Source organism: Mucor mucedo (genome assembly GCF_025094135.1).
Source record: "Mucor mucedo strain NRRL 3635 chromosome Unknown EV154scaffold_55, whole genome shotgun sequence".
NCBI classification, from domain to species: Eukaryota; Fungi; Mucoromycota; class Mucoromycetes; order Mucorales; family Mucoraceae; genus Mucor; species Mucor mucedo.
This window is the reverse complement of record NW_026252339.1, coordinates 132,823-156,384: the sequence shown is the minus strand read 5'-3', so window position 1 is coordinate 156,384 and position 23,562 is coordinate 132,823. Positions and strand designations below refer to the sequence as shown.

The 23,562-nt window shown below is 35.9% G+C and overlaps 4 protein-coding genes across 4 annotated transcripts; 1 reads left to right on the top strand and 3 right to left on the bottom strand.

Annotated features, from left to right (window-relative positions):
• Positions 1 to 657: 657 nt before the first annotated feature.
• On the top strand, positions 658 to 1,526 carry EV154DRAFT_482190 (uncharacterized protein; the record flags this gene model as incomplete). Its single annotated transcript, XM_051598480.1, has 3 exons — positions 658 to 676; positions 1,101 to 1,143; positions 1,190 to 1,526. The coding sequence occupies 3 exons, from the start codon at positions 658 to 660 to the stop codon at positions 1,524 to 1,526; spliced, it is 399 nt and encodes a 132-aa protein (XP_051456879.1).
• Positions 1,527 to 2,945: 1,419 nt separating this feature from the next.
• On the bottom strand, positions 2,946 to 4,760 carry EV154DRAFT_564341 (uncharacterized protein; the record flags this gene model as incomplete). The annotated part of the gene is made up of 3 exons (XM_051605835.1): positions 2,946 to 3,013; positions 3,078 to 4,669; positions 4,735 to 4,760. The coding sequence occupies 3 exons, from the start codon at positions 4,758 to 4,760 to the stop codon at positions 2,946 to 2,948; spliced, it is 1,686 nt and encodes a 561-aa protein (XP_051456878.1).
• Positions 4,761 to 12,251: 7,491 nt separating this feature from the next.
• Positions 12,252 to 13,636, bottom strand: EV154DRAFT_482188 (uncharacterized protein; the record flags this gene model as incomplete). The annotated part of the gene is made up of 3 exons (XM_051598479.1): positions 12,252 to 12,664; positions 13,562 to 13,596; positions 13,620 to 13,636. 3 exons carry the CDS (start codon positions 13,634 to 13,636, stop codon positions 12,252 to 12,254), a joined length of 465 nt encoding a protein of 154 aa, XP_051456877.1.
• A 5,821-nt stretch (positions 13,637 to 19,457) lies between these two features.
• On the bottom strand, positions 19,458 to 21,107 carry EV154DRAFT_482187 (uncharacterized protein; the record flags this gene model as incomplete). The annotated part of the gene is made up of 7 exons (XM_051598478.1): positions 19,458 to 19,472; positions 19,522 to 19,617; positions 19,794 to 19,870; positions 19,892 to 20,027; positions 20,354 to 20,438; positions 20,656 to 20,724; positions 20,983 to 21,107. The coding sequence occupies 7 exons, from the start codon at positions 21,105 to 21,107 to the stop codon at positions 19,458 to 19,460; spliced, it is 603 nt and encodes a 200-aa protein (XP_051456876.1).
• Positions 21,108 to 23,562: the final 2,455 nt, after the last annotated feature.

Genomic DNA, 23,562 nt, shown 5'->3' with positions numbered 1-23,562 from the left:
ACTATTTACAAAGTTTGATCACACAGTAATCCTAAGGCAGACCTAATAATATTATTACGTAATGAACTAGCAAAGCAAATGAGGAATTGAACTAATTGTAAAACGAGCATTTATAACTTAAATATACTGTCATCATGAGTCAGATACAAGTGCATATGTCATGATCCTGTTACATCTTAAACCCCAAATATGCTTTACGAGTAACCGGATTTCATACTCAATTTTTGTCATTGATCTGTCAGCTCTTTCAATCCTTTGTCATGATCCACATAAGCTATGACTAACTTTTGTCATTGCTTATTCTTTTCTTTTATTTCTTGTTTCCTTTCTTTATAAATATCGCTGATAAATTTGGCTTTTCCCAGTTTTCTTTATAACATATATTTCATAAACATCTTGAATTTTTTTTACCTTTATATTCCTAAATAAATAACCTGCTTACAAGACGCTATTTATTCTCTTTTCTGTCCTGCCCATCTCGTTCCTCCTCGTTCCTGACATCATATGTGTTTTCGTATGAACAAAAAAATATATCGCTCTGGCCAAAAAGTTATCCTTAAATATAATAACTTACCATGCCAAAAAAAAAAAAAATCAAACAGGGCGGTAAGAAAATAATGTTTTCTGATACTAAAAAATAAAGTTAAAAAATATATAATGTCATCCTGTTATGTCGGTAAGTAAAGAATTAAGTTTTGATCTAGTTTCCATACTAACGAACGAGTGGACGCTCCTTATAAAACAAAGAGTTGTAAGTGTCGAACTTGGGGCAAGAAATTGAGGTGACTTATTGTGGCGCTAACATGAGGTAAGTGTGAAGGCCCATTGATATGGTCTGATGGCGCCGTCCAATAGTCTTGATTCGAGGGCAGTCTCCCAACTGTATATGTTGGTTTGGTCACACGAGGTGCAAAATACTATTTGTATATACATACAGATCTATATATGGTATACCAATGGTTTGCAGCCAAGCATCCATGACTCCGAGGACAAGTTATAAATTCTTTCCTAATAACTGTTTGATTTTATCATAACGTTATTCTTGTAGTGAAGGAAATCTATCCCATAATATTTACATAAATGGGTATTACTTACCTTAGGGTCATTGTACAGTAGAGATGGCAAATGTGAGACAGTTGTAGCGTAAGTTGAATATTTTTCTTCCGCCAGGTACTTCCATTTTATGGAGAAAGGTTATTTACTGCTTACTAGATCACGGAATCATTACTGGCACCACGTTTCTTGAAGAAGTATCATGTATCCAACTGGTAAATGTTATTAACCAATCTGGATTATTAAGGAAAGCATATCAGGTACGAAAATCTTCAGAAGCGACATCTTCCGGAAGGACCGTTGCTTTAAACTCGTTACAAACATATACCTTATGCCAGACAATGAAGATTTTTTTGTACGCTCAGCGAATACAATTAATGCAGCCAAACATTTCAGACAAATATCTCGCGTTTTTAATCTCGAATAGAATGATGCTTCGCTTATTTGAAACACTCGAAGACAGGTTCAATTAGATGTCAAAGATAGCTTTAGACAAACGTGAGACTTATCCAAACGCCGTCGTTACTGCAATCTTTTTATAGTCGGCCTACTAGTAAACCCTACTTCTATAAATTAAACATTAATATTTTAATACACCATCACTGGAGGCTGTAAGAGACGTAGACAATAATAAAATAAAAACAAATAAAAAACTCAAGCATGTTTATTTACTGGTAGATACAGGCTCGTCAGAACAGCACATATTTACTGAGTGAACATAAACAATTTTCATGTGATATCCCAGCCTCTACAAAGGAATTAGTTTATAGTATACAAGAACCTTAGACCTGTCAGCATTCTGTGAATAATATCAGCAATGTGTCATTCTTTTAAGCTCCATTTTGATAAACGTTACCCCCCAGTTTGAAGAACACCTTATGTAGACTTCGATATTTTGACGCAATCGAATTCCGTAATAGGACTCAAAGGAGAATGTGAAATGTCTTTCTAAAAGCGTTTATAATAGGTAATCATAACTTTTCCCCTATTTATTTTGAAATATAACACCCATTTTGTATGCGAAAAGATCTCAGATGAATTTAAAATACAACCCTGCATACAGGTATGACAGTATGTGAAACTGTTGAACTGTCAAGTAAGATGCCATAGCAACCATGATTGAGTGGTAAGAAGAACATCTTATAGATCTGGTCCAGGGCATATGGATTGATCCTCCAAAATAATACATTCAATCGTATTACCCGAACATTCCAAAGATATCTTTAAAAAGTAAATTTTTTTCGAATATGGACTATTTTTAGAAATCACAGATTTAAAAGACAATCATTAATGCATGAAATAAGGGAGAATTTCGACCCCCAAACGTGGGTTTTTTTTGTTTTTCTTCCGAAAAGCATTCATTTGAGGTCATGATCTTGACATTGTACAGAATGAAGGCTTCTAGCTATAAATTCCAAACTGTTATGACAATCAATGTTAACAGCGTTAACGTCTAGGGAAAACTCAGATTCAATGTGATGTACAAACTTGAGGGGGTATAGTTCTAAATGAATTAATACAAAGGACGTCAAACTCAGCGAAAGCCTTTCTGTCTCTTTCGGGTCGCATGAGTCTTTAGAGGTGCTAATTGTATAAACAAAATTAAATAAAGGTAATTTTGAATTAACCTAAAATTATTTGGGTGTGATTAAGTTATATGAGCAAGACGTTACTTAAATGAGAAAATTTACTTTCGCGGAACATCTATTTTTAAAGTCGCATTCGGTAACAAAGCTCAAAATGACTACATAACTTGATAGCTTTACAGATGTAATTATCCTACTAAACACCAATATATATTTTCCATAATAACCCCTTACAAACTCAAAAATAAAACCAAAACATTTCTACACACACTTTGGAGTTACTAACATATTTTTAAAAAAAAGATTTTATTTTCTTCTCCACGAAGAAGAGCGTCTCTCCGCCTTTTCTTTTTCTTTTTTGTCTTCTTCTTCTTCTACAGAATATAAAAAATGAATAAGTAAAACGTTATCAAAGGACATCTACAATTAACAACATACCTTCTTTTTCGGCCCTATCGAAGAGAGCCTTCAATACTAGTCTCTCCCGAGCCTTTTCGTAATGAGCTACCCTTGGTTTAGCGATTGGGCGTACGGGAGAGACAGTAATTGAAGATCCCTCGACGACAGGGACAGAAGAGACAGAAGAGACAGAAGAGACAAAAGGGACGGCCGGGACAGAAGCAGGACAAGACAGAGGAGGGACAACAGCCAAAGAAGGCAAAGCAGTCACCGGAGTGACAAAAGCCACAGAAGAGCCCAAGCCAACGGTACACGCCGGAAGGACCGACAAAGGAGTCACAAGGGACGGCACAGCAACAGACGAAGAAACGTCACCAGAACGAGGAACGAAGCAGGGACGAACGGTTGTGGCAGGAGGAGGAGCGTCATTCTTTCGCTTATCCCCACGGTGTCTTTTCTCACAAGGAGAAGGCGAAGAAGGAGGAGAAGCAAGGAGAGCATCCGCGGCTGTAGCTGCAACAGCATCAGCTACAACAGCCGACGAAACAGCAACACGACGACCAGAACCAAGACGACGAGGCGTAGCCACAGGACGAGGCAAAGCAACAGCAGGGGCCTCAACCACGGCAGAAGCTGCACCAGCAGAGCAACTTCCAACAACAGAACCAATCTCAGCAGCAGCCAAGGTCACAGGAGCAGACGTCAACTTATCCCCAGGAGGAGACACAGACACACGGCAAAGGTTTTCAGCGGCTGGACAAGGAGCAGCAGAAAGTCCAGAAGCAAGAGGAGCAGAAGCAACAGCCACACCCAAGACACCAGATTCCCCAGAAACAGGGACAGAAACATCATCAACCTCCATTGCGGAAGCAACCGCAGGCAAGCTACCACTGGAAGCCGCAAAGTCACCAGGAGGAAAAGCTTGACCAAAGGCCAAGGACGAGCCGACGGAAGACGAACAGTCTCGACCAAAACCGAGAGAACCAACGTCAGTCTCAAGATAGCATTGAGTAATGGCTTGGCAGCCAAAACCGAAGGAGACAGACGACGAGTACCTTTGGAGGGGAGGACGAAAGGAAGGCATCCTACCACCAGAAAGACAAGGCAAACCAGCAACACAGGCACAGTCCAAGGAGTAGCATGTCATGTCCAATTTCATGGACGTGACAGAGGCAGCAACAGAAGAAGACAGAACAGCAGAAGAAGTCAGACGAGCAGACGAAGAGGGTCCAACAAAAGAAAAGCTAGCCTCAAGAGAAGAGGAGCCCACAGAAGAAGAGCGAGCCGCAGAAGAAGAAGGAGCCGCAGAGGAAGAAGGAGCCGCAGAAGAACAAGGAGCCAAATAAGACGAGGACGTCAAAGAAGAAGAAGGAGAAGAGGGTAACCCCAAAGGCTCCGGGTGGTTGTTTTGGACGGTGGCCAAGGGTGTTATCCTACCACCACGAAGGACAAAGAGCTCACCAATGACAACCGTTGGTTTTCGACGGCATCGTCGACGAAAACACGAAGACGCAGCAACACAACCAAAGAAAGAGGCTATTTTTCCCCAAAGGAAAAGTAAATTAAAGCTGGCCGTGTACCAGACGAAAGAGAAAAACAAGCGAACGCGGTGTGTAATTTCACACTTTAACCTATACATTAACAACATTAGCGTTGCGAATAACATAAAAATCTTCCTTTTCTGTTAGATACTTACGGGTCGATAAAAGCGTTTTGGAGCATTTTATTAGACTTGTTTAAAGAAAAAGAAGAAAAAAAAAACCAAAAAAAAGAGAGGACCGCGTTATAAAAAAAAACGAGATCGCTGCGCAGGGTATATTGATGACGTGATTTTTTTGAACAAAAAAATGTAACTCAGTTCGGAAGATACATACAATTAGTTATCGATTCAAGTAACGTTTCTTTTTTTTTTTTTTTTTTGGTTGATCTCTATGAATTGAATGGCGTTATCGTCCTTTTTTCAAGTTGACGAATGCCCTAGTAGTAATTGCATAATGAGCTAGTGAGAAAATATAAATTAAACAAGTTTTGTTGTGATTGCAAACAACTTATAAGGCTTTATATAGTGAGTATATCAAAATAATAAACAAAGCATGCCTCAGAGACGAAGACACCTTTTAACCTAGAATTACATGACATTACGAATGTGTAACAGAAATTAATTAGACTTAATCGTATGATTGTTGTTGATGACAGGAAAATTATTATTTTTAACGTCCTGACTGTAGTTTAAGTTAAAAATTGATAAAGGGCAAGCATAAAAAAAAGGCTGTGGGTATACGATGAAACAAAAAACGAATGAACGGCCTTAAGTCTGCTATTACCTATCGAAAGGGCAGTGTTTTATCAAAGAATGTATTAAAATTGTCAAGAACAAAGAGGATTGAGGCAGGCAGGAGAGATTATTATTAATTTTTTAAAAGAAGATTTTTTACTTAAGAAATAATAAGGTAAAGAAAATAGAAGATGATTGTTGTGGTGATCTGCTATATTTTTGTTACATTAGATAAGTCAATATCTATGACATCAATACATTAAGAATGATTAACGAATCAATTACCCAATATAGATAGTTAGTACTATGATATCACAAGGTTACAAGAACACAGTGACTAAGGCTTACTAAAGATATGGAAATACAATGAGTCTAAGATGACAGTAATTCCAAGTGTAACATATTTACAAAAATAAGCAGTTAAAGGTAATAGGATACACACTGGGGAAATGATAACAACTTCAAAGATACACTTAAGATAGTGGTACGGCAGATAGCCTTTTTTATATAAATACTTGTTCATTTTATTTCATAATAAAGACAATCTTATCAACAGTCTCAAATTACTTATATACTGCCTTATAATTTTACTTACATATAAACAAAACAGTTGTGAAAACTGAGAAAATTGAAATTTATCAACCATAATTGTAGAGAAATAAAACAAGAAATTAAATAAAACAATAAGCAATGACAAAAGTTAGTCATAGCTTATGTGGATCAGGACAAAGGATTTAAAGAGCTGACGGATCAATGATAAATATTGAGTTTGAAAGCTGGTTACGTATAAAGCATATTTGGGGTATAAGACGTAACAAGATCATGATAGAATTATCCTTGATCATAGAAACCCTTCAAATTGGGGGTACTTATCCACTTTATTCATAGTTGGTTTGATGGAATTGTTGTAATGATCCGCAGTATTTCGTCCAGTGATATTTATTTAAAAACGGTTGCCTTTAATTTCTGCATCGACAACATTGAATCTGTTTCCAGTCATAGGCACCTAAATTCCATGTTTATGACTCCGCAGGTCGACATTGCGCCTATAACAGTATGGCTTGTAGCTCGTTCTGACGGGCTAATAACAATAGCGGGTGTTACCAAGCTAATATGAATTTAAGTAGATTTATATTTTTATCAAAAGCACTCTCATTAATAAAAATATTTTTTTTGGTGCATTACATGTCTTTTTTGCACACGTATCTACCCTTTACTTCATGAACCACGTGGTTAGTACCTTAATGAGTAAACGCATACTTCTCCCACCTCATTAATCTGCATGAATATGAAGATCATATTTGACAGCTCATGTAACCAAACCATCACCCCCACGGGACCAATACCGAGTCACTTCGATAGGACCACGCCTCAAGACCAAGCCATTATACGCCATCTCCCTCATCCCACAATTCTGCCACAATAACTCGCCTCAGACCTTCCACAAGGACATAACTCCAGACGCTTCACTTTAAAAAAATAGACCTAAGACTATCTTTCTTATATTATCAAGAACTTAGATTATTTAGAAAAGTTCAGACCTTTGTATGATATCCTGTATACCTTTGTTATTATTTTTATTATATAAACATTAGCTTTACTACCTTTTCTTGTCTGTCTTAGAGTAACCATATAGTTCCACCCTGTATCTAGCCTTGGCTTGTAAGTATACAGACACCTGTCATTGTATCTAGTAACATACGGCTAATTCTTGGCATTTTCATGTCTCTCTTTGATTAATGTTCTCAACGTTTTGATTCCTTACAACCGGACTAAGAGTGATTTTTTGATACTCCCAATTGCAATCACTTTAAATGAAATTTCCGAAATACTAATTTAATAATGTGAAGTCTTCAAAACTATCGTCATTACCTGGAGTGCATCAATTAATCGGGCAAGTGGGTTGTTATGAAAATACAAATTAAATGAGCGTTAACGTCTCCATAAGGCAAACTCGCCTTTTTGATAATCCTATCGTCTTTTTAAAAAATATCAAAATCGCGATTAAATTTAGTTTCTTAGACAATCCTTACCAATGCAAACATTTTTAGCTGCTTTTCTAGTTGATACTACAGCGCTTAGAAACGCCTGTTGCAAGTACTACAGAAAAAAAGCTTTCCGTCACTTTGACTAATTCGTGGACCTAGTTTTAGATGTATTCCTTGCATCGATAGTTTTTACAGCTTTGCCATTTTTTCATGAAGTTCAGCATCTGTCATATTGACATCTTTTCGCTGCTTTTCATAGTACCGTAATGATAATTCTCTAATAAATAGCAGTGCTTCATCACCGGAGCTCAATAAATTCTTCTGGCGGCGAGACACAAGGTCAAATACACTTCTATCTCGTTAAAAACTACGCTTTTAAGCAGGATGTTTTATATCGTTTACAAGTATGACAGGTTTATAGGTGGGCTGTGTTACTTTTTTTTCGTTTTCCTAGGTAAAGTAGGGACTGTTTGTATTTGATGTTACCTTGTTTTTAATTTCTTGAAACGGCTATTCTGGTTGATCTGTCAAAACTAAGTGATAATCCATGAAAAGAAATCCGAAGTTAAAAGAAGCAAAATTTAAAGTTAGATCTCGTTATCGGTATGTATTTTGGTTGTCAATATGTCATGTAGCGTAGACAACTTTTATTATAATTAAATTCTTTTCGACAATTGATCTAATGGCAGTGCTTGTAACAGAAAAAAATTTAAAAAGAGGAAAGGAATGAAAAATAAAAATAAATTTAAATAAAAAATTACATGCCGATGGTTGCGTGTTTTATCCACCATGTTGCGTCTTTCCGCAACATGTCGTGGAATTACGCAACATGTTGCGGATCTCCGCTACCGAGTCCGCGGCTGTGTCACTCCATGATAATTCACTATTAGGGTTAAGTAATTACATATATTACACCATAGTAATGTATGTTTATACAGTAATGAATACAAATTTCATAACGCATACATTCACATACTTTACGAAATCAAGGGTACACGGTAAAAATAATAATATAAAAAAAAAAACTTGGATTGTTATTTTTAAAAAACCAAATTGATGATCGGAAAATCTTGAAAATTTACCTGGGGATGTCTGAGGATTCAAAAATATAAAAATAAAACGAAAAGGTAATCACTTATGAAGGTGCTCTTTTTATGAATATTTTTGGTCATAGTTGGAAAACATTCCTACATAATTTTACTGTCTTTGCTGTTATCAATTAACATCAATTATTATTTAAATGCTCATCTTCATAGCAGGTATAATTATTGGACAAATCACCGTTCATCCTATGTTGTTGATATCATCACAGCAGCAAATTCAACGTTTCAGATTTTCAAATCAAGTAGCATTTAAAATTTGAAATAATTAACACACGTCAACCTAAGAATACATTATACGCTAGCCCTTCACTTCGTTTTATCCAATAAGATCGAAGTGAATCAAATATTGGCAGGTCTGATCATAAATTATCAATTATTACACTCCTCCTCAGTTGAATGTGTCCTCAAGTTGCAATTATGCAATATCATTTTTCCTACATACACAAAGCTTCCCATCTACACTAGCTATCTGTTTAATCTGTTTATCCTCTTTATTTCATATACAGTGCATCTATTTTATAAAGAACAATTGTCGTTAAAACAACAATTTCAGAGCTTAAAAGTCGAATTTTTACACTGGAGATTTTCATATTTTTTGAAAGAGAAATCTAATTTATTGTGGGAAAATGATTAACCTGGATAAATCCGAAGGATCTTTATGAATTTTTGCACTGTAAAACACTACCCGGACATCTTTGGGTCTCCCCAATGTTAAAGGCAAATTTTGTTTTGCCCTCTGTAAAAATTATGTGCGAAACGAAAAAAATCGGGCTCTATGAGATCATGAAGAATTCTCTCATAAAGAATGTAATTGAGTCAGATTTGTGGCACATGTTAAATTCATCGAAGAGATAGCATTTTTTTTCTTTTTTTTTAGAAAGCGGAGCCAAAAATGGTTCATTATAAAATAGATGCACTGTAGAACCGCTAAATTTCTAGAAATACAGAAAATTTGGCCACAAAATTAACTCTCGAACTGTAGCGATCGTCAAAAGCTATCATTTAAACGTTTGACGAAAGAGACATTCCTGTAGTCCTGGCAAGAGTCAGGAACAATGTCTGTTATTGTACCATTTTTAAAACTACAGCTTCCTAAAAAGACAAAAAGCCTTTTCGTCCTCCAGCCATTTTTAAAATGCTGTTAAAATGACTGTTCTAATTAGCTACATTATAGAGTGTAATGTACTTTCTTCTTCAAGGACAATGCCAAGGTGAATCACCTTTTGGTTGTTAGTCTTGCATGCTTTGAATCCGTGTGCTTTTGATTGTTGACACCGGTAAGGTAATTTATGCGGATGAGCTAAAAATTGTCAGGCAAAAAAAACAAAAAACAAACAAAGGGTAAATAAAGCCAGGAAAAAATTAATCTTATTGGGGGTTCGGTGTGTCAAGCCAAACAAAAAGCCTTTGTTTATGTGGACATAGTCTTGAAAATATTAATGCATATCGAATAGCAATTTTTAGATTAAACATACCTAGACCTTTCAAGAAAATCCTCTTCTGTTGGTGCTACTTCCATAAAGAGAGCTTCAGAATTAATGTTTTTACACCCTTTGATGGTTGAGCGTGTTACTCTGTGTCTGGGTTATAATTTGATTTTGATTTTGATTTCGTTGTACCTGTAAATGGAAATGATAACATGTTAGTTAATGTTACTTTTCGATACCATCTATACCCACCGTATATATATGAAAAATCCCATCCTAATAGTACTACTATAATCCAGATAGTTTTAAAACTGACGATTTTGCATGCCTGCTACTCTGGAGCCAATATTCGAAGTTCCGAAAAATTATAATCATTTAAATACCAAATAAAAGAAAAAGCTATTAAACGGGTTCGATATATTGGTCTTCAAAATTTCAAAAGGAAGTGATGAAATTGCACAAAATCTATGTTTTATATAAAATACCAGCGTATTATCTTCAGTGATGAGGATCAATTTTAAAAGTAAAAATGTGGCGTGACCTTCCATTTTTAAAGAATGATTTTTTTTTTGTTTGTTGTCTTTTTTTATAGCTCTTCTTCGTCATTTCCTTTTTTTTTTTTTTTTTTTGTCTATTGTTCAGAATATTGTCAATTCCTCGGTTCAATGTGTCGAACGACAATGCTAGCAAACATATTCACGCTTATACAAGCCATGTACACTTCTAATGATCTTTCACCCCTTCATCCGAATGAGTGAGATTCCGTACCAGCTATTTTGAAAATAAGTCGTCTAGTTCTTAGGCAAAAGCATTCGGTAAGACTTTTATATTTGCACCTAATCAAGTCTAATTCAATGCATTGTAATCCAGAATTCTATTTTCTCCTCGCGTCTTCTTTTTAGCCATGACTCACAGAATGTCGTGCATTTCATATGATTCTGTCTTCACTTTACATTACCCCAATTACCTTGTAGGCAAAGAGGTTTTTATCGTTTTTCAACCTGCCTGAATTCGATTTGCTCTTTCCCATGTAGCCTCAAATAGGTATAATATTGCAACCTTTTCTGGTTTTCGATTATTTATTTGCTAACCATAACTGTTTAGGAAAGACTACACGATACATAAATGTCGAGACAATGATTCCATAATTGTAACCCAAACCAATCGTACCGGAATCCTAAAAAATATTTATTCGGTAACGTATCTTTCGTGGGACTATGAGGATCATATTCCGATATGAACCGAATTAAAGATCTCAGGGATAACCGATATTTTAGTAACGCAGTTCGTAAGTTTGGATTTAAAAGTGGATGAATTGATACACATATGGACCACGAGAAAGATTGATGATGGTTGGAGAACAGTTAGTGCTTTCAGACAGCAACTCCCACAACGAGTGAAACGATCATGGATTCACTTAAGATGTTTGAATGTTAAATAGTTAGGATCAGGATAACCATACCAATCCGTGGACACTTAAAATCAATGGATGAATGCTTAAAATCAATGGATGAATGTTTAAAATCAATGGATGAATGCTTAAAATCAATGGATGTATGCATAAAATCAATGGATGTATGCTTAAAAGCACTGGATGAATACTCAAGACCAATGCATGCATACTTTAAATTAATGGGTACACATTAATTACAGTCATACAAGCGGTTGCATGGTGATACAAACGAGCTTTTTATATTTTCCTTAATACAAAGCATGTGCAGCCGATTTGTTTCTCTTTTTTTGGTTTTAAATAAATCATTTTTTCATGATAATCTGTCCAGTATGCTTGATTTAAATGTGCTTTCAAGATGAATACCATAAATTGATTAAATTATTAGGACCCAATTGTAAATTTCAATGACCCATAATAAAGATTAATTTGTGTTAACAAGAAAATTGAATCAAAGCATTGGAAACATCCATATACGGCATATAGCTCAGGTAATTGGTAAAAAACTATATGCAACAAAACAGGACACAGGCGATACCAAACAAAACATTATAGATGTGTGCCTTAAAATAAAGCAACGTAATGTGCAACATGGTTTACAAAACAAGACCTGCTTTATGTTTATACCATATATTATCGCATTATCAGAAAAAAAGCATGTACTCTCCACATGGTACGACGTATCTCCAAGTAAATAGCGAATTATTTCCGTAACGGATATGTTGGATAGATTGGATAGGTTGGATAGATTGAATAGGTTGGATAGGTTGGATTGGCTCAGCTCAAAGACTGAGATTGGATAGGCTGGATAGGCTGGATAGGCTGGATAGGCTGGGTAGGCTGGATAGATTAGATTGACTCAGTGCAAAGCCTGAGGTTGGATAGGCTGGATAGGTGGGAGCCTATCCAGCGAAAAGCCTGAGGTTGTTGGATAGGCTGGACAGGTTTGATAGGCTAGATGAGCACGAACCTATCCAGCGTAAAGCCCCCGGTTGGATACGTTGGATATGCTGAATAGGCTCCAACCTGTCCAGCGTAAAGCCTGAGATTGGATAGGCTGGATATGCTGAAGAGGCTCCAACTTTTCCAGCGTAAAGCCTGAGGTTGGTTGGATAGGTTGGATAGGTTGGATAGGTTGGATAGGTTGGATAGGTTGGATAGGTTGGATAGGTTGGATAGGTTGGATAGGTTGGTTAGGTTGGATAGGTTGGTTAGGTTGGATAGGTCGGATAGGTTGGATAGTTTGGATATTTTGGATACGTTGGATTGGCTCAGCGCAAAACCATGAGGCTGGATAGGTTGGATGGGCACAACCTATGCACCGTAAAGCCTCAGGTTGGATAGGTTGGATAGGTTGGATAGGCTTTGCGTCGTCGAATATTCCTGTATTTGTTCGTATATGTTTTGTTCAGATAATATACGACCGGAATTAGATATATCTATTCAATGGCAGGCCTCTTCTGTCTGTTAGTTATGCCCCATGAGTATTTATCTACACAGGGTAAATTGTCTACAAATTCTGAGTAAAATATAACCTTATCTCAAAACATATACATCTATACCCTTTCCTCTAATCTGCTGTAGTCAAGCACCTGGCTAAGAGTTTGGACATACTGATTTAATTAAAAAAACAAGAACACCCTGAAACATAAAAATTATCGGACCCTTCTCGTTTATGTTAGCCGGATAAGCATTTATCTATGACTATTAAACCACTCATCTGCATTAGAAAAAACAAATTATACGGATTATCGTTTACAAAATGTTTTCCTTTCCCCAAACCATAGTGGAACCATATCCGTCTGCGTAAATTAAGAACTCATCGAAAAAAAAACGTTCAGCTGGCGTGGTTTAAAAACATTTGACAGGTGAATTTATTAAGAGCAAAATTTGGATACTCTTACTGGTTTTTTTTGGAGTCCTCATCAAAGCAAGTTCATAACAAAAATAAAAAGAGAACTAGAAAATTGGTATGTTAATTTCGTCCCTTTCGCAGAATGAGTAACCATTTTCAACCTTTCCCCAATGCCTGCAATGTTAATTAGATCTTTTTTATTCCCTGATCTCTGTAGGGTCCAATAGTTGAAATTCATGCTTTATGCAGGACAGCACATTATTTCTTATTGACTTCAAGTGCTTTTTAGAAACTGGATATTTTATCAAATGAGTATTCCAATAACAATTACAGTCTACCCGCGTACCGGAAACCCACAAGAGAAATTTTTGCCTTGTCTTATAATAACAATGATAATTTGACTTGAGAGGAAAGCTAAATCTTACCTTCTCCCTTGATGATGCTAGTCCCGCCAAATATGCTTAACAACAAAATTCAATTGACTTTGGTAACCCTTGCATAAGATGGTAGCGGAATGTAAGTGTGAATTATGCCATAGACTGCCCCCAAGAAGAATCGATGCCACAATTTTTTAGGTTTGATGGATAGTGTCTGGTAAAGCATAAAATTGATCTTTTTTCTATTTAAAAGCACTGAGAAAAACTTTTGTACTCAAACGATCTTCAGCAATAAAACAATTATTATCTACATTACCAATCAATACAAATTCGAAATAAATAGAAACCTATACTTGGCCGAAGTTCATATTATTAGCAGTCTTTTCCTGGAAGTCGATTTCAAATTTGGGGAGTTCGATCAAATATCAACATTTTTGTATTTCGCGGCAAAGAAGATAGAGCCGTTCTTTTGATGATATTATATGATTTTTTACCATCATTGACTCTTGATCTCAGTTTTAATCTGTACTGATTAAGAACACTTGTAAGGGTACAATCTAGAAATTTTATAAATTCAATTAACTTATAATTCTTTTCCTGTATCTGACAGAGGCAAAATAAAAAAAAACATTGTTAAGTAATAAATGTGCTGTGGTTAAGTTGTTTCATGTTGACTTTGTCAATACTTTTTTGTAAACGATTTTCGCTTATCAGCTTTTCAATAAATTAGAGCTAATAATTCAAGGTCTTAAATAAAAAGATAATATATATTAGGCCCCGTTGCCAACCAACTGCCTTTAAACCAGGATGCCGAATTTAGTTATCGAAATCTCTCTTTCCTCTTTTTGAAAGCAGTAAACGAGTAGTGAAATTATTCCAACGCAACTTTTGTTTCGTTCCATCAAAGCTTAGAGTAATGGTTGTACTTTAGAAAAGCATAAAAAGACAGCTTTAACAATATTAGTATAAAGATGCATGTCATGAATCGAGTGAACATCGATGGGCCTAAAAAAGACAAGATCACCAAAAAAACACGTCGCAGCGTAATGTGATGATTTTTAATTGCCTAATATGATAAAATAATTAATAAGAAGATAACAGACGCAAGTACTATCATACTTACATTGAATGTACTTTCATCTTTTTTTTTACACTATACTTTGATTTCAACAACGTTTTTACAATCTTTAAGCAACAGTCATGGAGCCTCTCGCCAACTATTTGGTTTTTTTTCTTACATCATCTCCTTGCTTTCTTTTTTCCAAACAAAATATGCAAAAATATGTTGCACAATGACTAACAAATTTCATTAACTCGTTATGGTAGACACCATCAACGAAATCATGAATAGTTTATACTCTGCTTGTTGCAGTTTTCTGTTCATTTCGCTTGATAAAGAAGATTGGACCCTAATTCGATGATTTGTTGTTGATACGGCGAAATACTATTTAAGGTTTCATTGACTTTTCTAAAAACACTAATTACTTGGAAAGTATGTTTTCCAGTAAACCAATACGATGATGTAACCATGTCTAAATTTATCTCGACTGCATTCTACTTTTCGGTAACATTGTAGTTTAAAACTACACAATGAATCTTCGTCATTTAAGTGCCGGAGAATGTATCACTGAAGCCTTCACTGTCAATTTTCGAAGTAATGTAATATTTATTTTTATGTAAACCGTTCTCTACACAATTGGCATAAAGCTCAGAATCAAATACATCCCTGTAGATTGTTTCTTGCAATGATTGTTTGTTTTATGTGTTAGGATATTTTTTAAATTGGAATGCTGGTCTTTCCATTGTATGATTACCACCTAATTTATTGTACAATTTGAATGTAGTATTTCTTAAATTTAGCTTTTCCGATAACTCTAGAGCAATCAGCAATTGGGCAAGAAGTCTGATCAACGTGAGTTATTGCGTCAATCAAGTAGCATCTCTTAGTAGCACACTTTTTTATGCTTGTTGATAAATAACTTGCTCTATTTGTTTGTTCTAAAATATTAGGGTACTGATGATAGATGATATCCAGCATTATGGACGTATTCAAATTCTCCAATGTTATTATCATGGAGCATGTTATGGTGAAATGGTATCAGCGGCGTATTACATTCATAAGTATTTTTCTCTCCCCTTATAAATATTGCAAAGGCTGATCTCGTATGCGTGCGTTGAAATAAACGGATTAGATTGCAAAATGGTACCACGCCCTGTATAAAAAAGCTCGCTGTCTTGTCGAATAGCAGGAAAGTTTTCAGAAAGGTCTTAAATGATAGGGCATACAAATCCTCATTATCATTCTGATTAAAAATATTATCTGTAGATATTATTTTTTGATATTACGGAACAGATACTGGACCCAATTGATGTCTCTTTTCTGGTTTCACCATATCCATATTTATGATAGATATATGTAATAATGTGACCTAATTTCCTAATCCACCACAGAAAAAGCAATAGGAGAACAACGTCCTACCCAAGATTAAAAAAGTTAAAGCAAGTTTCATATACATCAAGAGTTAGGAAATAGGGCATACATATGGTGCTGTTACTTCAGTTCGTCAGTTAATTATTTTTTCGTATCCCTGTCGACACATCTAATATAATGTTACAGTTCCTTGTTGTACATCGAATTTTAATTTTGCGGCTCTTTTTTTTATGCCTCAAATAGAGTTCGCTAAGTATACGTATCAGTTACAAGATAGCACCAAGTTTGTCATATATATGCAATGTCATGAAAACCAGTTTTTAACGTTACATACCCTAATGAGAACAAATATGCTTTTATTAGATTCTTGATAAAAAGCATTAGAGAATGCTGATAATTTTACTAATTTTTGTTTGTTTGTCCAATTGTAGTCTATTTTATAGATCCCAGGGGATTTTCTCTTTCAAACCAACTAATTTTACTAATCACATAAGTAAACAAAGCTGCATGAAATCAGTATTAAAAAAAGTGAGGCGTAAACAAGATTTTTAGGTTAATGAAAAATTTCTTTTATTAATAATATTAACTGTGTGCTTCTCTCAGTACCAATATAGGCTTAACAGGTCAGACCACGAGAAGGTGGAAGCACATCCTGACCCAAAAACGAAAACATAGAAGAAAAGAGTGGAAGGGCGATACTTACGACGAGAAAGGAATTAGTGTGGTCAGTGGAAGGGTGATACTTACAACGATAATACAAATAGTGGCGGAGTTTTCAAGGGCTATACTTACCGGGGGAATAAAACGTTACCAGGCTCCTCCACAAACCCGTTCCGCGAACCTTAGAATTATCAACCTAGCTTGAATACCGACCAATCTTCACACCCATTAAGGAAGAACGGCGCGACGTAATTACCCAATGCTGTCTGCTTTTACCAGAAAAGAACTGACGCTGCAAGGTGCGAAACACGCAAGATATCAACGAACACCTCCCAGACCCAGCCTCCTAACACCAAGTGCAATCATCCAAATGCTAACATCCTTTCATACCTACCTACTGCCAAGTAAACTACTCCCCATGATACATCCACTTGCATGTTCAACCATACCGTACTTCAACAAGTAGCCTTGAAGATCCACAGCACATGTAAAAGAACACGTTTGCACATAATTTAAGAGAGTATTTATAGCATCAACCCATAAGCAAATGCCGGCGCTTTAACAAGAGAGATAAAATCGGAAGGAGCTGATCGAACACTCGGAAATGCTTGCGAATTACAACCTTTTCTACCAGATATTGCCTTCAGATTTGGTTTCAATTGTTCAAGATATCTTGCCCTCTTGTATTCTTCATGGTAACAACACAAAGTCTTGAAAGTCTTCCATCTTCGTTCCAGTCTTGTCCAAGCCCAACACCTTTTTTTTTTTTTTTTAATTTTTTTTTCTTTTTTTTTTTGTTTTTTTTTTTTTTTCCTTTTTTTTTTTTTTTTTTTTTTTTTTTTTGTGCTTTTTTTGATTTTCTGTTTTTTTTTTTTTTTTTTAAGATTTTTTAAAATATGTACAGTGTGGGAGGGGGTTTGTATATACAAATGGTTCCGGAGGACAGCACCAGGCCGCCAATATTTCACAAATTTTCTCAGCACCAGGCCGAGAGAGAAAAAGTACAGATAAATATAATATGTACAGTATGGGGCGGAGGCACGGGGCCTCCAGGTATTTACAGTTTTGGCACCTAACCAGTAAATGACATATGTACAGTATGAGGTAGGGGGCACCAGTCCCCCCGGGCTATTTACAGCGGATTTTTTATGTACAGAAGACTTGGGCACCAGGCTTGCAGAAATATTTACAAAGAAGGAGTATATACAAAGTTTGAATAGCACCAGGCCAAAAAGAAGCGGAAAGGAAAGAAAGAGGGAGCGGAAGGAGCAAAGGAAGGGTGGCACCAGGCCTTTTTTTTTGGTTTTTTTTTCTTTTCTAGTTTTTATGGTGGTGCTAGACTTGAACTCGACCGAAACTTGGATAGAAGACAGACAAGACCTTGTGTTGTTTCCAGAAGATTACAAGACGGTAAGATACCTTGAACAAGAGAAACCAGCACTTCAAGCAGTATCTAATAGAAAAGGAAAACACAAACAAATCCTCATGTTAAACCAGCCCCAACCAATCTTACCTTTCAGGCTAAAGTTAGCCAGCATCTACTTATGAGAGGAGCTATAAACACTCTCACACGTACAATACGTGTTCCAGTACATGACCGCTTCACCACAAGACTACAAGTATCCATACAGTATGATCTCCCATACAAGTGATTGTACCACAGGTTTCGTCTACAAGGAAGCAAGCAGGTTATCCCTAAAAGAAGATAAGATGTCAGCATATGGCTCTAATGCATAAAATACGTTTTATAAAGATAGCTTACCAGACATCAGCATTCTTCAGAAAGCACTCAATGCAGTCGACCAAGTCTGAGAAGTATCCATTGATACCGTACGTGCGTCCTCACACCGCCAATCCCATTCCGCAAGAGACAGTTTCACCAGATAAAAACGGTCACTTTAATCCTTCATTTCAGAACAAGCAAGACGATCAAGTACCCTCACAAAAGCCAACAACCTGCAGCCCACTTCCCGAGTGAGCGAATTTACCTAGGAACAATGTGGAAGAAAAAAAAAGGGGGGGAAAGAAAAAAAGGGGTGGTGAATAAGGGAATGGGGAAGGGAAGGATTCGCAAAAAAAAGGAAAGTTAAGAAAGGGAGATGGGCAAGAAAAGGAATGGGAAAGGACATAAGAAGGAATGGTGATGGAATGGTGAAATAATGGGAAAAGAATAAGAAAAGAATAGTGATAGTGGAAGTTAAAACAGGAAAAAAAAAGAAGTAAATAAAGAAACGAAGACAAGGGTGAAAGGACTGTTATTGCTTCGGAGATGTTTATAGATAATATCTGTTCTCACGACTAGTAATTTTTGTACTACCCCAAGTACATACCACGATCAAATAATTGAATAAACTCCTTGAAAAGCATTCCAAAGAATCTAAGTTAGGATAACTTTGTGCAATCAAGTTAGCTATGTAAGAGTTCAGGTCTAATGATTTTATAATGATTCGACTATATTAATTTTCTTGGTTTAAATTAAGTCACGATTCTAAAACCTGATAATCAACTTAAGGTTTTCTTTAAAAATTTTCTGTTCCATAGCAACATTTTGATAAAAACCCTTACGTCAAATTCTAAAAAAGTAAAGCAAAACAGATCATTTCATTGCTTAGGAATAGCAATACTGCTTGTTCCTTTCATGCCCAAAAAATTATTTCCTTCTTAATCAGATTCATTTCATTCCTGAGTAAAAAATAAATCCCACATAAACCTTTTCATGTAGGACTATGTAAGCAAAATAATTGACAGGGTCTATTAATTTGCAGTAAGATAACGGAGTGGAAAAAAAATTACCGTCGCAAGCGGTTCAAAAGCACTTTTAATGTTAAGACTCTATAAGTCATTAGCACACTTTCAAATTGAGATGAACTATAAATTATATTTGTATAGTGACCTAGGGTACAAAAAAATTACTTACTGTAAACCGAATAGTTGCAATCGAAAGGTTCAATGGTTGTTTGGGAGTATTTATCCATTCAAATCTGGGTAGATATACCCGTGTACGAGTATCCATCTAATTTTGATCAATAAACAAGGTCCGCGAAAAAAAACTAACGTCATTTACTTAAAAGGGTAGACAACCTTAGGTGCCAATCATTTTGAGTTATTTCCTAGCACAAAACTATAAACGCTTTACCTTCATCCATTCACCTACAGCAATAGAGGATTTGTCTGTGGAGAAAGACCTACCCAATTGAATAATAAAAATCCAGATCTAAAACCTATAATTCCCTGATTCATTGCATCTATCTGAGAAAGACGAGGATCTATTTGTGGGAAATACTTACCCACATTGTGGAAATACAAATTGGAATCTGAACCCTTAAATATACCTCCTTCATTCCATTTACCGGTAGTGGGTAGCCATCCGTCTATGATTGTACACTTACCTACTGGAGTAGTAATACCAGAGTTCCCTAAAATCTAAAAATAGCTTCGCACATCTAATTTATCCTAACAAGATAAGCATTTCTCTATGACTATTAAATCACTCATTTGCGTTTACAAAACAAATAAACCGAGCTTCCAACACAAGTGTAGTTCATCACATGAACCAATGTGGTTATATATTTGTCTGTGGATGGTTAAGACATCATCTAAAAACAAAAGCTGGCGTGGTTTAAAATTTTGAAAGTGGCGTTTATTAATTAGAGATTTTTCTTGCTTTTTTTTTTGAAGTCCTCATCATAGCTTATAGATGGTGAAATAACAAAACAAGAAATATATTCTCGGTAGGTCACCTTCTTTACATTCGCTAAATGTTTCGCCATTTTCAACAATCCCACAATTATAACAATGACGGCAATGTTAGTAACAACTTTTCTTTCTTCGTTACTTGCGTAGGGTACAACAGTTACAATTCAAGAGCTACACGAAGGATGCGCATAATTCTTTATGACTTCAAGTGCTGCGTAGAAACGTGTTATTTTATAGAATGCGTATTTAAAAAGTAAATTCAGTCTACCCATGTACCAGTTAGTCATTCGTAAAATCTTAACCCATCTTACTATAACTTTGCTAGTTTGGCTTTGGGGAGAACACTAAAACCTACCTTATCGTTTGGTGGTTCAAGTGGAACAGAACGTGCTCATTACCACGTTTGTCAATGGACTTTGATAACCTTTATTTAAGAAGATGGTGGGTTATAAGCGTAAATTTTGTGAAAGCTTGTTCGTGCAGTCGAATATATTCCACTTTTATATGGATTTGTGGCGTAGACTCCCGTAAAGTATCACATTGTTTTTGGTCTCATTCGAAGACACTAACAAAAGATTTGATAGTTAAGAGATCTTCAGCAATACGACAATCATCATCGGCACTTCTATCCAATATAAAGTTTGACTAAAAGACCCTAATATCTGACCAAAACCAACATTACCAACAGGATGCTACAAGAAGTCGGATAAACATACACGATCTTTGTATCTCACACGAAAAAAGAAGAAAAGTCGCTTGTTCCATAATGGTGTTCGTATCTTCACCACCATTGAATTTCTGTCTCATTTTTGTTGCAAGCTTCTGTAAAAGTATGTAGAGGTTCAATCAAACAACTTTAAATAATTCGAATAACTAATCTCTCTTTACATATTTTTGACAGAGACATGACGAAGAGCAGAACATTGTTTTAAAGGAATGTGATGTGGTTAAGTCGGCGCATGCTGAACTTGTAAATAAAGTGTGATATAGGCTTTTTGCTTATCAACTTGTAATTTTTTATTTAGTAAGGGGTACGTAAATTGGCGAACATTATGCATGATTACACTACTGATCTTTTAAATGCAAATCTAGGGTATATTTGCTGCTAAACCAGCCCGAAGTATCTCAATATCACAAGACCTCTTCTTCTCTACATCCTCCGAGTGTTAATAGTGATGTCTCCCTTTTTTCAGGATAAATGGCGTTTTTGCGACAGTAAAATGCGTGTCTTTATGCACGTTTGCAGCAACATTATCGTACAGTGAAACATCCTCCTAAAGGTAATCAGACAAAATGATGTTTGCAGTGGATAAAGAGCTATACTCTAACAACTCCCCAACAAAATCTTGCTGGCTATGCAATCTCTACAGATTTTACGGATCAATACCTAAAAATTGCAGTTATGTTTGATAGGTTTATAAATATTTACGTCAAAAACTGACATACAAGTCGGAATGAACTGATGATCTCAATGCTGTATCAGCGGGCCAGCAGTAGTAGCAGTAGCCGCATTTCTTTCAAGTCTTGCCAATCGTTAATGTATAAAAAGTATCCCTCTACCTGTAGTAATATTACTGAGTGCTAGCTCCAACGAAGTAACAGTTGCTGGTGTAGGAGCAGATGTTGGTTCAGCGGTGAGAATTTCAGGAATACCAGTGAGTCCCATTTGCAAATATATGAATGCTGTGGGCTATTCAAATGAGCATTTAATTAATTTTGTGTATTGGACAGACACGGAATCGGCATAGTAAATATTGTTGTCAGAATTAGCATATCGGGAAGGTTTTTAGCCAACACATATTTTCAGCTGGAAGACGTTTCATGATAATTCTTTCTTTCGAGAGTACAGAGATAGTCACCAGTTGTTTTTATAAACATGATCTAAAATTGGTAAGTTAGTAATGTTTTGAAGTTTTGCTCATTTGACTCACAAAACTGTTATAGCTTAAACGTTGGAAATAGGAAGATTTCAAACACGTGTATTAGATCACATGGTGATGGTAAAGATAAAATCAGCCAGTATGCAAGAGTTTCATCACTTAATTTTGTTAATATCAAAATATAGCTCTCTTTCGTTCTCTGTTTTGATAACCAGTACATAGTGCATGTCAAGTGCGTAAACAAGAAAATACTCCAAGAAATTATTTCATACTTACCACCATAGGTGTGTAACACGCTATCTATCCAAACCTACAGGTAAAATGATTGAAACCTTGATGTACATTATATTTATATTAAATCGTAATTGGTAATGTAATAGCAAAGCTACCGTTTTGAAGCAAAAAAAAAGGCGCTTCTTTGAATCCGTGATTCGATAGCCAATATGACGGGCGATACTAAGGAATCAAAAGGGCGTTGTTTTAATTTAACTGTGCGCTTTTAATGGCGACATTAGGTCAAGGTTCTGTTGAGAGTACTGCTTGTAAATAACGGCTAATGTCTGGAAAACCGCTTTATGCAAAATGGAGTAACAACAGTACTGGTGGTTACTCTTATTCGCCGAAAAAAAAATATCTTCCTTTTTTTATATTCATTTCGGTTTACTCTAGGCGACATCAACTCATGGTTTGGCGGGACTCACTCTTCATTAATAACGGTTTATTTCTTGACGTCTGCGCGCTGTTAACTGGATCACATACTGCACTTGCCGCGGGTCCTATACGCTTAATAAAAATATATCTCTGTTTTTATTCAATACAACTTCTTAATGACGGTATCAAGCGAAGTCTCTGCAGGAATCATTCTATGAATAACGACGTGGGTATAGAAGCTTGCTTGCTCCTGACTGGAGTGTCTGATACCATTGCTGTGTTTGTTTTGTTCTTAAGAAAAAAAACCAATTTTTTTCTTTGATCCCATTTCTTAATGACGACATCAGGTCAAGGCTATGCTGGAATCACTCTCTAAGAAAAACGGTTTATGTTTCGTAGCCTGCCTGTTACGGACTGAAGTATGTGCTGGACAGCTTTTATCTCTTATGTGCAGAAGAAAAAAAATTCTTTTATTCGCCTTACTCTCTTAATGGCGACATCAAGTCATGGCTCATTCGGAATCGCTGTTTATGAATAATCTTATATGTCTGGAATAATGTCTATTGATGATGAAAGTTTGCACTGCACTGCTGGCGTTATGTACGCACTCAAGAAAAAAAACTTTTTTTTTATTCCTTTCGCTTTCGTAATAGTGACATCATACCAAGGCTAAGCTGGAATTACTCTATATGAATAATGACTTATGTGTCGAAGCTTGTTTTTTCCTGAAT